Source organism: Chaetodon trifascialis, chromosome 11 (assembly GCF_039877785.1).
Source record: "Chaetodon trifascialis isolate fChaTrf1 chromosome 11, fChaTrf1.hap1, whole genome shotgun sequence".
NCBI lineage: Eukaryota > Metazoa > Chordata > Actinopteri > Chaetodontiformes > Chaetodontidae > Chaetodon > Chaetodon trifascialis.
In genome coordinates this window covers 5,968,097-5,983,300 of record NC_092066.1, presented here as the reverse complement: position 1 = coordinate 5,983,300, position 15,204 = coordinate 5,968,097, and the positions used below count along the sequence as shown (strand labels likewise).

General features: G+C 44.8%; 2 protein-coding genes across 2 annotated transcripts in view; one reads left to right on the top strand and one right to left on the bottom strand.

Annotated features, from left to right (window-relative positions):
• LOC139339228 (guanine nucleotide-binding protein G(olf) subunit alpha) overlaps nt 1–3,868 on the bottom strand; it is a 44,983-nt gene extending 41,115 nt beyond the window's left edge. Inside the window, exon 1 of the mRNA XM_070974754.1 lies at nt 3,202–3,868. Coding sequence (XP_070830855.1) covers nt 3,202–3,724 — 523 coding nt within the window. The 5' untranslated portion in view covers nt 3,725–3,868. The remainder of the gene's footprint in view (nt 1–3,201) is intronic.
• Nucleotides 3,869–5,300: 1,432 nt separating this feature from the next.
• Nucleotides 5,301–15,201, top strand: LOC139339128 (serine/threonine-protein kinase MAK-like). Its single transcript, XM_070974606.1, has 17 exons — nt 5,301–5,387; nt 6,695–6,734; nt 6,901–7,039; nt 8,243–8,297; nt 9,849–9,970; nt 10,543–10,625; nt 10,912–11,044; nt 11,128–11,299; nt 11,403–11,570; nt 12,010–12,348; nt 12,443–12,639; nt 12,715–12,836; nt 13,090–13,203; nt 13,886–13,960; nt 14,072–14,188; nt 14,739–14,828; nt 14,905–15,201. The coding sequence occupies exons 1-17, from the start codon at nt 5,376–5,378 to the stop codon at nt 15,048–15,050; spliced, it is 2,124 nt and encodes a 707-aa protein (XP_070830707.1). The 5' UTR covers nt 5,301–5,375; the 3' UTR covers nt 15,051–15,201.
• Nucleotides 15,202–15,204: the final 3 nt, after the last annotated feature.

Genomic DNA, 15,204 nt, shown 5'->3' with positions numbered 1-15,204 from the left:
AAATCTGATTCAAAATGATGAACCATTACAAAATCTGAGTAACTATGGAAATGAGTAAAAGTGCATTCAGCTCCAGCACAAGCTGAACGCGGCAGCCCGTTCAGGATAAACAACACTTCTTTATGGCTATCATCATTCAGCTAAATACCTGCTGCAAATACAAACAGATAAAGTGACCCAGATTAGCCGGCATACGTCGCCTTGAAATGTAACACTATTTGAAAGGTGTCCACTTTCAGAGGAACACAAACCACCTCAGTCCTCTGGCATGCAACAGGAGTCCTGCTGGAGACCTGGAGGGTATAAAGTCCCGAAGGCCTCTTAAGGAAAACCAGAGCCGGCCTGTGGCTCGTGCCGAGGCTCCTGGGTGCACCAGGACAGGTCGCTGTGAAAGTAATTCTGATTCTATAGCCGTGAAGAAAGGCGACAAAAGCATAATGACAAGCTGGAGTGACACGGGTCATGCACGCTGTCCACTTCCCTGAGTGACTTCATTAGGATGAGCCATTTCTTCCTGTGTGTGATTACTGAGAGCTGTTTACTCAAGAAATTAAACTGGAAGCCGTTTATTATACAGAGTAACGAAGCGTTACACTATTTAAAGCAAAAACATGCAGCGCGGCATCAAGTGTGACCGTCTAAACCGAAAGCGGGTGAGTTCTATTTTTACTGTAAATGTGTCGGCATTTAAACGTTGTTTTCTGACACTTAAGCTCCTGATCAACGCTTTCTCTTTTGGAAGTTTAGCGCTGACCTTCCTGCAAACTTCAGCACCGTGTCGGCCTACACGGAGAGCACAGAGGTGGTTTCTGTTTGTGTGGTAAAATAACACAGCTTACAAGCTTAAGACACGCAAGCTATGACGAAAATTAAACTGCTTCTGCTTCTGCTCTGAGGAGCAGCCGGAGAGGCCAGTGAGGGAAAGTGGATGTTAATGTTGGAGCCTATCTGCTGTGTGTTCAGGGATGAAACATACAGTGTAAAGAGGTCTGACCTGACACAACACCTCCATGTAGGAACACAGTGCATTTTCCAGGGAGAAGACCTGGACGCTGCTGACCAATATTTGGGAAAGTCTTGAGAAATTACACAAACTATCAATCACAGGATTCCAGAGAGGTAATAAAATGGACCTCACAATGAAACCATTAAGGGATTAAGACTAACATTTACGGTGCATGAATCAAAACAGTGGAGGCTTCATCTAATTACAATCACTTACTTTAGCTAATGCTAAAAAATACTGTCAAACCAGTGCTACAAGCTGCCTATCTGATGCCTCAAAATTGATCATCTATAGGCAGCAGTGTGACCATAAAGCAACTGTGAACAACCTCCACTTGCCCCCGTATGAAAATAAAAGTGTTTGGTATCTTTATCAAACTGATGATCAGAATAGGAATCAATGAGTAATACTGCGTGGATCGATTCAACATCTCATCACTCAAACCCACTGAAGCGCACGGACGCCTACAATATTACCCTATCGCCTACTGAACTACAATCTAGAGCACACTATACTGTACTTTCTACTGTACTGTACTACAGGCCGCTCTAATGTACTACAGGGTGCATGTATTGGCTGAAAACCCTTATTGTAAATGTACAACAGCTGGTTAAAAGGATATTTTACATCTGTTGTCCCTGGACATATTACACCACACCACAGGCCGATACACTGCAATATACAGTACTCTACCACCCCACACTGTACTACTAAAAATAATTTAAGATATATGAAGCACATGCTACACTAAATATCCCAACAGAAATACACTAAGTACATTATTGTACCTGATGTCCCTCTACACCACTAAACAAAACCCTGTATTATACTACACTCTACTAAACTATACTATACTGTAGTACACTTAAGAGTATAGCAATCATGGTCCAGAATCAAAAAGCTAAGTGGTCTCCATAGATCTTTGTATACGAGATATGGTTCACAATACTACACTGTACTACATTTACTCATGGACAAACCTTACTGTCAGTGTACCACAGTTATTCAGAAGCCTTTCACTTATCAGTAATTCCTCGACGGATGTCACACCACACCACAGGCCGTACTGTACTATATTATGCCAAGCTATGCTGCACTACATGACACTATATTCAGAGTAAACAGGGGTGGTCCGAGTGGTCTGCACACATTACTGTATTGTCAAGCCTGTTAGGGTCTATATTAACACTGCGCGCCATTCCACCATTCTCAACTGTACTGCGTTCACTTACTGAAAAAACTTCCTGTAAAAGTGCCACAGTTATTCAGAAGCCTATTATTTATCTGTATACTGCTGTCACACACCATATACTGTACTATATTCAGAGTAAATATGGCCCAGGAGCCACAAGCTAGGTGCTCTCTCCATGTCTCTTTGTTTACCAAAGCCTACTAAACTAGATTTTACGCTGTTCAATTCAACACTTTACTCTACTGTACTATGAGCCACTACACTCTCCAACTACATACATTGATTTATTTGGAAAAACTTCAGTGAAAAGTCCCTGAACAGATTCACTCTCACACTGTGTTACACTGCACTGGTTTTTAGAGAAAATACTGGCTGACAGACAAAAGCTAAGTGGTCTTTCCATTCATTTGTAGATGAAAGACAACTACATTAAACTCTCTATAAGACTATACAGCACTCTACTATGCTACAAGCCACTTTACTACACTATACTCTACTATACTGCAGCATAAATGCACTGCATGCATTGTAAAGAATTACTGTAAACATACCACAGGTAGAAGGCTGTTTGAGCTACAGTCCTATACTCCATAGGCCTACTATACTACACTACACTACACTACACTATACTATACTATACTATACTATACTATACTATACTATACTATACTATTGACATGGCCCAGTAGCCATCAGCTAAGTGTCTGTAAACCTGTGTGTACTGGTCCATGATGACAGGCCTGCATCATGTTTAACTGGCGTTTCAAAATTCCCGATAACCCTAAATGTAGCAGTGACAGGACAGCAGGCCCATTGAGTCTAAACGTCCATCTTCATCATTTGTCATTGACAGCCGCGGGGGGTAGTCTTCACAGCCAAGCCGACAGATGTGCCACCAGGCCTCGGCAGGGCAGTGACATAATGTGTGGAAAGATTTTAGATTTTAATAAATAAATAAAAAAAGGCTTGTGGTCCAACAACAACAGAGAGGGACTCGACCTACCGAGCAGCAGCAGCCGATGCGTCTGTTTGTACTCCCGTTTGAGCTCCTTCAGCGCCCTGTCAATGTTCTTACTGACTTTCTTCGCCTCCTTCTCGGCCTCCTTCTCCTCCACCAGCAATTTGTCCCAGTTTTTCTGCTTTTGGGTGCTAGTCTTTTGAAGCAGCTGTAAGCGTCGGCCGCGGTCCTTCCCCGTCCCCTTGCCACTGCCTCCTCCACCGCCACCGCCGCCGCCTCCTCCACCGCCGCCGCCGCCTCCGTTTTGTATGAGCACACCGTCGGTACCGGTGTCTCCACGGCGGTGCTCCCCGGCCGGGAGCCTGGCAGGGTCCCCCGGGCGCACCGGGCCGCCGCCGCCGCGTAGCGACGAGCTCTCCCCGCATCCCCCGGTGTCCTCCTGGCGAGCTCCCCCGGCGCGGGTCGGCACGGCGGCGTCCGGAGGCTGGTCCGAGTCCGAGGTAGCGTTGGAGATAGACCCGCTCAGGTCCCCGAAGAGCCGGGGACGCAAACTGTAGCACAGCCCCATGTTGAAACCAATATCTGTCTGTCAATGTGATTTTTCATAAATTAAAATATCAAAAAAATCGCAGTTGCGCCACCAGCCTTAACGAGCCATCGTCACATTGGAGCTCCAGCGGTGCGATTCAAGTCCGAATTTGAGCCGAAAATGTGAATGAATTATGCTCCGACATTTGCTATATGTCATTTTGCATTTTCCCCAGTCAGCCTTCGCTTCGTAGTTAGTGGATCACCTGATCCTTTAGTGGACACTGCGGGTCCATCTTACCGTAAGTAACCAAAAGCACAACCTTGGAAAAAAACGCGGCTATCCGCTGCGCAGACAGTCAACAATCTGACTGCACAGTTGTTAGGTGCAATGCACGGCACGTCATGTTACTACAGTATGGCCATTTGGAGAATGCTGGTCATGATTTTCATTCCTCACATTTCATGCCTGCATGTCTAAAGACACCTCCTGCTCGGCAGATAGTGATCCTGCTCTTCAGACAAATGACTCACTGCTCTTTCCTCACATCTGCCTCAGTCAATATGTTTTCAGAAAATGACAAGCCCGATGAAAATTTATGTTTTTTGTTTTTTTTTAAGTAAAATTCAGACCTCTGACACAGTTTTTCAGCCGAATCACACTTTTATTGTGTCCTGCTTTAACCTGAACAATTTACACATAAGTCTATTTTAATTCTTCTATAATCAGCCTGTTGTAAACTGTTTACATCAATGTGACGTTTCTCATTTATCAGCTCTCTGAATACACATTTTGAGTCTCAAAGCAGCCCAAGTGTCTTTGTAAACATGTGTGTTCGCCAGCCTTCAAATCGGAGTCCTGAGACCTTTCAGAGGTCCTTGGGTTGGTCTCAAGGCCTCCCAGGAAAATCAAATAAATATTTTTTTAATTTGCTGTTAGTTTAATTGAAATGCAGCCAAACTTACCACAATACAGGGCAGATTGGATCTTAAGTTCAGTCTGTAAATGTTTGTATAATAACACATTGTTGTTGTTTTTCATGTGGGGTACACTGGAATAAAGTATTTACAGATCAGGGTCCTTTCTGGCATGTTTAATTGCTTAAGGGTCAGAAAAAAGTTGGTTTTACTGGGGTCATGAGGCCAAAGTCACAGTGAGATGCAGTGTCGAAAAGGAACCACTAGGTGGAGCACTTGGAAAACACATATACAGAGATGATGAAGTCAGTGGAGTCCAGCCAAATAACCTATATATACTGTATGTAGGTTAATTCAGTACGTTTATACTTTTCAGATAATTCTGCAACAACACACCTGTGCTGGTAAAGTAAACATTCACGTTTTGGATCAAACCGTATTTAGTTTTCAAGTAAATTCGCACTATATTGGTGGGTTAGTTTGCACTATAAATCAAATACAAGACTGAAATGTAGAAAGAAAAAGATAAAAGGAATGTAAAGTTCATTGTTTAGCATGGAGATAGTAGTTTTTCTATTGTTTTATGTAATGTAATATTATAGGTCCACCACAGTGCATGTGTTGTAGGTATTATAAGCACATTAGTACAATTTGAATTGACTTTATTTTGTAAGTCACCGTTGCTAGGAGACAGGAAGCCGCCCTTTCTAACGGAGAGGCCGGGCAGCATCTCTCTACAGCGAGCATCACCGTACATCTCCATCAGCATGTAAATGTCTCCCGTGGTAGGTGTACTTCACTCAAATGTTACTTATGTTATGTTAGACTTAATAAGTATTTAGTGAAAACTGTCTGTTAGATCATATGGTCGAAACTGCGTGCTGGAAGGCGGCTGATGTTAGCTTACTTTGCTCTCTAGCTTACTGTATTTACCTTTAGCAGCAGGTTAGCTTGTTGTCTGCTAACTAGCTTAATTATACGATAAAGGTTTCAGACACCTTCATGAAATGGTTAGGTAGGTTTAAAACGAGTGTAAAAGCTCATTTTAACATCAGAAGTTTAAGATATTCTGCTCAATAATGGTCATCATCAAAGACCTTTTTTAACTGAAAGAACAGAAAAACGTCAAATATGTGTGGGCTCCTCAGCAGTGACATATTAAAAACCTCCATCCTGATCCTGGAGGCACCACTTTTTAATAATCCCCCCTTTATACAGGACTTATATGGTGTAATTAATGGCTATTAATACATATATTATTGACTAATATTATGTAGATAAGTCATGAGCCATGAATAAGAGCAGCTTTGGGGTTGCCAGGTTGAGAAAAATCTGCCTGGCTGTTGTTCATCCTCCTCAAGCAGCACAGTTGCTCTGTCTCTTATTTAAGTATATATTTATTTTATTTGCACATGTGACAAAACTATAAAACCAGATCAATGGATAAAGGAAGACTGTCCTGGTGAGATGACAAAAATAACAACAAATAGGCTCATTAGACAAAAAGAAATTGATGGTGACAACAACAAAGTAATTGTATAGCACATAAGCATAAAACAGAGACCAACATAGAAAATGACAATGACCAATAATTATATGTACTGGCAATAAAATTCTAATAAAAAGCTGGAAATACAAGCATAGATGAATCACAGCTAGTGGACATGGAATAATGAAATCAGGTTGAGTGTCAACATGTGTCAACAACATGGTTCTCTGGTCAAAAGTGAAATTGTTTGAAACGGCGTTCACGCACCTCTCTGGCTGACCGACATGTGATTAGTGCTTGACAAAGGCAGGTTAAGCCTTCTGTTTCTGGGTCAGCTTCATTATGTAGTCTCGGTTTGAAAGCTCACAAAATCATCGCACCTCACAGACTCAGTGGACTTGATAGGTTAAAACCACGTCTCCAGCTTCTCCTGTTGGCCCGTTTCCTGGCACACAGTCTTTCTCACATGGAAACTTTAATCCACTTCCCCTCGCAGGGGATCACACTTCCTCTGTCTGGAGTGGAGGCTTAGCTTAGGTTAGGCGAGACACGGAGCAACAGGCAGGATTGACGCAGCATCACTTTTCCACTCTCCCTCGCCAGGTAAACATCCAGCCTTCACCACCAAGCTGCAGAGAGAAAGGTAAAGGATGAGCGCTAACATGTCATTTCTGTGTTTTAAGAGTGAAATCCTTTAAGTGGCCTCTCAGTAGCAGCAGGATAGAGCAGCGTAGAGGGCCTTTAAGTTGTTAATCTGTGGAGGGATGTTACTGTGCTGACCAAGTGTTGGACTGTGTGGGACTGTCCAGACTGCTCGGTGAAGGAGAGGGGGGGCTCTTTGTGGAGGATGAACCGCTACACCACACTGAAGCAGCTGGGGGATGGCACATATGGCAGCGTGCTCCTGGCCAAGAGCAATGAGACTGGGGAGCTGGTGGCCATAAAGAGGTGAGTGGAGCGCCGGTGAACATGCCGGAGACACACAGTCTTGTTTTGTCTTGAAGCGTTAAGCTGATTAAACCCTGAGTGACTGCTGCAAGGTGCCTCAGGGCTCTACACTCAAACATGTTACAGCCACGCAAGAAAAAACAAGAAAAATGTCATTTTGATTCAAACATTTTGCCTCAGCGTGCATCATGTGTTGGCATTTAGGTTTCGGACCATTTTGAAGATCAGCAGATGCAGGTTGTCGAATTATCACGAGTATCATTATTATTGTGTATCGCTGTGCTGTGGACAACATTTTAAGGATGAGCTGTTTAACTTTAAATTAATAATGAATGTTTCACGAGGCTCCACCAGGCACTGTTTGTAAATGTAAGGCTATAGTGCAAGCTGATCCTCCTGATGACAGTGAAAGGAGTGAAAGTATACCACATAGTGTTGCCCCAGGAGTATGGGGAACGTCTCCAGCAGTAAGACAGTGAGGTTCAAACAGGTTACACATGTACACCAGCTCAACGAAGTACATTTAAATATACCAATGTTGCCTTGGATGCTGTTTTTGCTATGATTATGGGTACAACGTTGATGCAACATTTTTTGAACAGTAGCTTTTATGCAGTACTTTGCATCTTACTACAAAGCAGAAGTAAACTAGATTTATTTAGCAGATCTTTGTTTCCATTAAAGTCATAGGCCATCAACAAAGCAGGTCAAGGTGTGCTTTAAAGCTGCGCTAGCCAAGGTTTTATGTAAAAATCATGTTGGAATGAGCCTGAATCACAAAGTGAGGCTGTAAAGTCTCTCAAATCTCCTCATCAAGAACTTAAAACATCAGTTTGCCCAATGAAATTCTTTTGTTAGGACCTCAGCAGTGTGAATGAACAAAGCACTCTTGTAAAGCAAGCCAGGGCAGTCCAGTTAGAGTTGGACTCATCCACACGGGGTGAACTTACAGCCAAAACATCTACAATTTATTAGTCAGAGGACTTTTATTATATAAACTCTGAGCTACCGATCCTTCAAATAATAATAATCTGATACTTGCTTTAATGTAACTGGTGAAATGCACCTGACTCATTCATATCTGTGGAAAAATGCGTGTTGTGTTCAGTGGTCTTGGATTAGGGCTGTTGCATTCAATATTACTGTCTTAAAATGTCAACAGTAATACGTACAGTCATGCCGATCTGTTGTTTTTCCCAACAGAATGAAGAGGAAGTTTTATTCCTGGGAAGAGTGCTTGAATCTGAGAGAGGTGAAGGTGAGAATCATTACAGCCCGACAAGAAATCTCCATGAGTCGATAAAGCAGCTTTAGACACAGTATATAGTTTTTATTTAACAATATCTTTATTGAATTTTCAATATATAAAAAGGCATACAAGAAGAAATAATATTGGAGAGGTGTGCAAATGATGCAAAAGCGTACAAACATGCATTGTCAGATCAGATTTTTTCATGCTATACACACTTGGTCCATACAGCAGTACCAACGAAATGAAACAAAAAAAGCAAAGGGCCTCCTCAGTGAAGGCACATAGTGATGAGTCCACAGAGCACACATTATTACACAGTCCAGAGAATAGAGGAAGAAAGAGCTGGATCGTGCAGAAGGTGCACCTGTACTGTTCCAGGCCCGTCCATCAGGCGCGACAGATCATTGTCCTTCATATCGTTGATGAAACGACCCCATACATTTTGGAATCTGTCCTGAAGACAGCGTAAGAATTTTTTTCCAGAGGTAAACATGAAGTTAGGTCCCTAAACCACACAGCGAGAGCGGGTTTACCAAAGTTTTTCCATGATGAGGCTATTGTCCTTTTTGCTCATAGAGAACACATGTTTCTAAATATTTTTTTCATGGCACTTTATCCTGTGTCCCTCTGGGTAAAGACCGAGCAAAAAGGGCCCAGGTTCCAGTTCTAATCTCATAGAGAGAATCTCTTGTACAGACAGTCTAACCTCCTCCCCAAACTCCCTCACTCTTGGACACTGCCAGAGACAGTGAAATAAAGTACCCTTATTTACCCCACATCTATTGCACGTGTCTGGAATATTCAAATTAAATTAAATTTTTCTGGAGTAATATACACCCTCATTAACCAATTACATCGTAGCAGTCTTAGGCAGAGGCGGCACGGTGGAACAGCAGGTAGTGCGCGTGCATCACAGCAAGGAGATCGCTGGTTCGATCCCCGGGTCGGGCGGGGCCTTTCTGTATGAAGTTTGCATGTTCTTCCCGTGCATGCGTGGGTTCTCTCCGGGTACTCTGGCTTCCTCCCACAGACCAAAAACATGCTCATTGGGTTAATTTGTGACTCTAAATTGTCCTTAGGTGTGAGTGTGAGCGTGAATGGTTGTCTGTCTCTATATGTTGCCCTGCGATTGGCTGGCGACCGGTTCAGGGTGTACCCCGCCTCTCGCCCGTTGACAGCTGGGATAGGCTCCAGCCCCCCCCGCAACACCGAAAAGGGATAGTCGGGTATAGACAGTGGATGGATGGATGGATGGATGAGTCTTAGGCGGATGTTACCTGTCCCTGTATGGGCTGCTTTACAAGCCTTACGCCAGTGTTCCCATGATAGTTCCTCCTGTAAATCTGTTTGCCATGCATTAAATTTAAACTCAGAAGAATCAGGAGAGAAGTCTTTCAGTAAATCATAAAATTCAGAGATGATGCCCTATACATAGTAGTGGTATATAGTTAATGGTATTTGGTAATATTATCAGCTGTTTGAGGTCATTTACTCTCATAATGAGCTGATTCTTACCGACTCTGCCGTGTGTGTCTCTTAAATGTTCTGTGCTCTCAGTCACTGAAGAAGCTGAACCACGCCAATGTGGTGAAGCTGAGGGAAGTGATCCGAGAAAATGACTACCTCTACTTTGTGTTTGAGTACATGAAAGAAAACCTCTACCAGCTCATGAAAGAAAGGTAAGCACACACCAGGCGGCAAAGAGTTATTTCTGTGATGTAATGCTGCAGTGTTTTCATTACCATCGGGAATGTGAAAATGATGTGGGGCAGATTGAGTCATCATGTGCCGGTCTTCGTTTTTGCAGAAACAAGTTGTTCCCTGAGTCAGTCGTCAGAAACATGACATTTCAGATATTACAGGGACTGTCCTTTATTCATGCACATGGTAGGTGACTACAGACCCCAGAAAAACTGACTGCTGTCTTTTCTGCCTTCTGAAATGCTGCGTTATCGTGCTGCCTTGGTATAAATAGCTCACGATGGAGTAAACAGAAAACAACATGCCTAAACTTGAAAAGTGTATGAATGCGGGAATGCTGATAAGACGTCAGGCAGCCAAAAATGACTCACTCCTCCTGTGTCCTCAGCGAGGAGAGGAGGTGTGAGCTCGGCTGAACAAGTTTTTCCTCTAAAGCTGCACTGTTTTTAGTGCTCGTGGGTGCTGGTGTCATTCCCACTTCATGCATGGTGCTTTTTTTTCTTCATCCCTTCTTTCTTTCTTTTGTCTTTTACCGCTGTGCTGCTGCCAGGGAAGATAAGATGTTTTCTGAAAATGAGATAAGGAACATTCTGTTCCAAATATTGTCTGCCTTAGCATTTGTGCATAAGCATGGTAAGAGACCGCTCCTGTTTCCCTTCTGCTTTCCGTTTCTTTGAAGGCTTGGCTTGACTGCTTTGTTAGCGTAAAACATCTTTTTTTTTTCAGAGATGTTTTAACTCAGTTTTTCAGTTTTAAAAAATCTGACAAAACATCATATTTACAAAATGCACCAGTAGCGTCATGTCACTGTTAGTCGTCAGAGTGGTTGTAATAGTGGTAGAAACTTAGAGAAAATAATGCAAATCTGGACAAATATCAGCATCAGCACAGGCTTGCTTGACCGTCTTGTGTTTTTCAGGGTACTTCCATCGTGATATGAAGCCAGAGAACTTGCTCTGCATGGGCCCAGAGCTGGTGAAGATCGCCGACTTTGGACTCGCAAGAGAAATCCGCTCGCAGCCACCTTACACTGATTACGTGTCCACAAGATGGTGAGCAGCATAATGTCAGAGCAATGCTCACGTACTCCCTGTGGACAAACACCATCTGATGGACGGTGTCTGACCTTTGACAGGTACCGAGCCCCAGAGGTTCTGCTGAAGTCGAGCTCCTACAGCTCGCCCATCGACATCTGGGCGGTGGGATGCATCATGGCGGAGCTCTACACACTCAGACCCCTGTTCCCTGGCAACAGCGAGGTGGACGAGATCTTCAAGATCTGCCAGGTGCTGGGAACGCTGAAGAAGGTGAGCCGTCGCAGCAGGTGTCACGAGTCGCAGGCTTGTATTCGACGCTGTCACAAACTCACAGGCGAATCGCGTTGTTCCCTCTTGTTCTTCTCCACGTCAGGCGGACTGGCCCGAGGGCTACACTATGGCCACCTCCATGAACTTCCGCTTCCCGAAGTGTGTCCCCACCAACCTCAAATCCCTGATCCCCAACGCCAGCAACGAGGCCATCGCACTGATGAAAGACATGCTGCTGTGGGACCCGGAGAAACGGCCGAGTGCTGCTCAGGTACATTTAAAACCATTCAGTTTCACAGGGATTGTTTGGAATAAAGACGAAATGTACACAGATTAGAGTGAGGACAGCTGATTAATGTTGAGGTGACAGTATTGGCAAAGTGACACAAGTCCTTCGGTGAATGCTTTCATCCCGAGCACCTTGAATGCATCTATTTGCAGTGTGGGAATCCACTAGTTTACGTTGGCAGTTACTGGAATACCAAACTTGACTTCTTGATGTACGACGTCTGCTGACAAAGTGTGAGACAGACTCACATCATTATGAAAACTCTGAACCACTCATATGGTACTATTTATTGTTAATGTATATGTTTCTGTGTATTTGTCCAATAATTAATACATTGTTCTGTCTGTTTCAAGCATCTCATTCGTTGAAAATCTAAATCCTGAGCTTGATTTTCCTTCGGTGTGCACTGTTTGTGTTCCAGGCTCTGAGGTATCCATACTTCCATGTCGGCCATACGCTCGGTGCTCCCCTCAAGCACTCGGAGCAGCACAAGGCTCAGGCAAAGGCGTCCGAGGCGGCTGCAGAGACAAAGCCTCTGTCCCTTTGTAAGACGGACCTAGAGTCCAGCCAGCCCAGTCGGACTCAGGCGGAGCTGCAGCCCTGCAGCCAGTCTCTCCTCCAGCCCCTTCAGCAGATCTCCCTCCCTCAGGAAAACATGGAGCCGAGCACAAAACAAGCAGCGTGTTTCACCACGCCGCCAGAGGCGCAGCAGGAACCTCTGAGCCTGGTGAAAAACAGACGACCGACGAGCCGGCAGGCTGTAGGTATCACTCAGGCACCGCTTCTATATGTCAGAATGGGACGTTCGTGGGGCTTACGCGACTTTCTTTCTACTTTCTGTGCTCGTTTCAAAGCATGCAAGAGCAGCGCCCACAGGAGCAGAGAACAACATCACTGGAATGAGGACAGGACGTCGGCGATGGGGCCAGACGTCTTTCAAGTCCGTCGACAGCTGGGAGGACAGGGAGGATGCAGACGCTGGAGTGTCCATCTCCAAAAAACCCACAATCAGCTCTCTGAAGGACTGCGCACAGGACGGGCCCAGCTGTCGGTCAGACCTCTTCATTTACGTGTAAAAAGACCATAAGTTGGTTGGAGAAAAATACAATAATAAGTCTTTGTTTAGATTTCCGGAGTCAAAGAACAGCACAGCAGCAAAGCTGTCGAGCGTCAGCGGGCTGAGCAGAGCTGACTCCAGCGCTCTGTCTGCCAGGCAGCACTACCTCCGCCAGTCCAGATATCTGCCAGGTGACAAAAGTGACCCACGTCACAAAATTCACATTTACATGTGGCTTAGCTTTCACAGAGAAGCAACAAAAACAACAAAAACAAACTATGAATAATGCAGAAAACTCGAAGATTAATTAAGAAATGTGCATTCTGTATATTCCACAAACTGTCAGTGCTCAGTCTAAATGTGACGTGGGTCCACCAGATGTGGGCAAATCGGCGTGTGGGCTCAGGCACAGTGAGTTCACTCTGGGCTGTTTGTCCTTTTCAGGCGTGAATCCAAAAAGCAACTCTTCTTCAGTGGGAAGCCAGGTGGTCGGCAGAAACCTGTGGGGCAGCTCGGGTTTAACCAGAGGACAGGGGCTGGGGTCCCCTCTCCGCAAAGGTGAGACAGAGCTGAGGACGCGTTTGCCTGTTAGAGAACAGGCGAGCTGCGTTTTGTCAGTCAGTGAGCAGCCGGTCACTGCGACATCATGATGTTCTGCAAACACTTCTCTGGCCTTTATTCAGCACCAACAGAAGACAGTGACCGTATTTCACTTTTGCTCAGACACTGAATCGGTGACTCTGATGTTCGGCGTCCACCTTCAGACTGCGCTGACTGTTTAGATCCTCTGTGCTGACGGGTTGAACATGTGTCTCACTGGGAATTCTTCCCTGGAAACATACATGAAAACTTCCATTTCACCAGAAAATACACGTCATACCTTTTCTTAAATCCCTTCAAAGTCCTCACCGCATGTACGAGTCCGGACAGACGTGGACGTGAGCTGCAGCCTGTTTGGTGGAGGCAAACAACAGCGAGGCGGTAATTCTATTTATTTCCTCTGTGCTGAAAAGAGGAAACCTGTATTATTTATGACTCACCCATCACACAAAAAGCTTTCCTGTTTATGAGAGTCAGAAGCAGCCAGAGCAACATGACAGCCAACGTCCATCCGAGACATCGACTGGAAAAGCTGAAATTCCTCTTCAGATTCAGAGTTTTGTTTCATTGTGTTCTGGAGCTGTTCTCCTCCCTCACTCATCCCTCGTTTCTCTCTGTGTTGTCCTGTGTTTTTTTTTAGACATTAGTCTTGGCAAACTAACAGATAAGCAGCCTCCGAAAGAAAAGACCCTGGAGGATCTCGATCTGAACAAAGGTACCTCTCGGATTTCGGAGCAGTTCGCAGAATCACAGGTGGTGTTTGAGACTGATGGTGATGCCTCTGCGTTCATCCCTAACCTGTGATGGATTTCATTCTGCTTTCCAGACTCCTTCATGAGCAGCTCCAACCCAACAAAGACACACATGTCGCCTTTTCAGAGGACTGAAACTGGAGCAGCGAGACAGAGGATCACACTGGCCCCGATAGGAGGCGCCTCTGCCAGTGAGCTTTTTCTTTTCTCAGACAGAATAATGGGGGAGTCAGACTTTCTTCTTTGGTACCAATCAGATGTTCTGGTGGCTAATTCTCCGTTTGGGAGCACTTCTAACTTTCTCTTCCGTCACACTTCAGCAAATGCCCCCTAGAGGTAGAAAGGAGTCATTATCTTCTTTAAAGATAGTTCAGACAGGAGAGAGTTGATCAAGATGAACAGATATTTAAATATTTAAAGTTTAAGATTTGAAGCCGCGAGTAGAAACTGTAGAGAAAAGCTGAGATCTGGATGAACGTGAGGAGGAGGAGGATGTGATGAAACTGGAGGTGAACGGGGTGAAGGAGGGTCACACCGCAGTGACAGCTGACAGCAGCAGAGAGGAGAGCAGATTTAGAGTCAGACAGCAGGGATGTGATTGGCTGATTGTGGGTAAATCTGGTGATTTTTGAGCTGATGACGAAGAGGAGAGAGAGAAATGTGAATGAATGAGCAGCAGAAAGATGGCCGTGACCCGATGAAGCTGAATTTTTAACCGCTCTCTTTTTGTGGATCTTGCAGTTGATCTGTCCTCTGCTGCTGATCTCAGAGTCGAGTCTAAAATCAAAACGTCCAAGAGCAAGACCTCCACGAACAAACTTACGAATGAAGGTAAAGATGATGAGCGCCCGCAGCTTGGCGTCGCTCTCTGAGTGCAGCCTGAACACGCTTTTCTTCTCTCCTCCAGAGCACGAAGGGTGGAGGTGGAGGTCTCTGAATCCTCAGATCCCTGCATCCAGCCTTACAGCCAAGACCACCTTCCCAAAGAGCACAAACATCCAGCCTGTGCACGGACGGGTGGACTGGACCGCCAAATATGGAGGCCACCAGTAGCACGGCTCTACTCCAGCAGTGACTCATGGGAAAATCCCCGCTGCACTTTAGCCAGGAAATACAGACTTCAGAGGAGAAGCTGCCAACTCTGTGCAGGACGCTGTTACACTTGTGTCTGTCAGTATTTTTTTAAATAAAAGACTAGAAAGTAGTT

Coding starts and splice junctions, on each gene's coding strand:
- LOC139339128 (XM_070974606.1), top strand. Junction 13,204..13,885: donor GGGGTCCCCTCTCCGCAAAG/GTGAGACAGAGC, acceptor GTTTTTTTTTAG/ACATTAGTCTTGGCAAACTA. Junction 14,829..14,904: donor GAACAAACTTACGAATGAAG/GTAAAGATGATG, acceptor TCTCTCCTCCAG/AGCACGAAGGGTGGAGGTGG.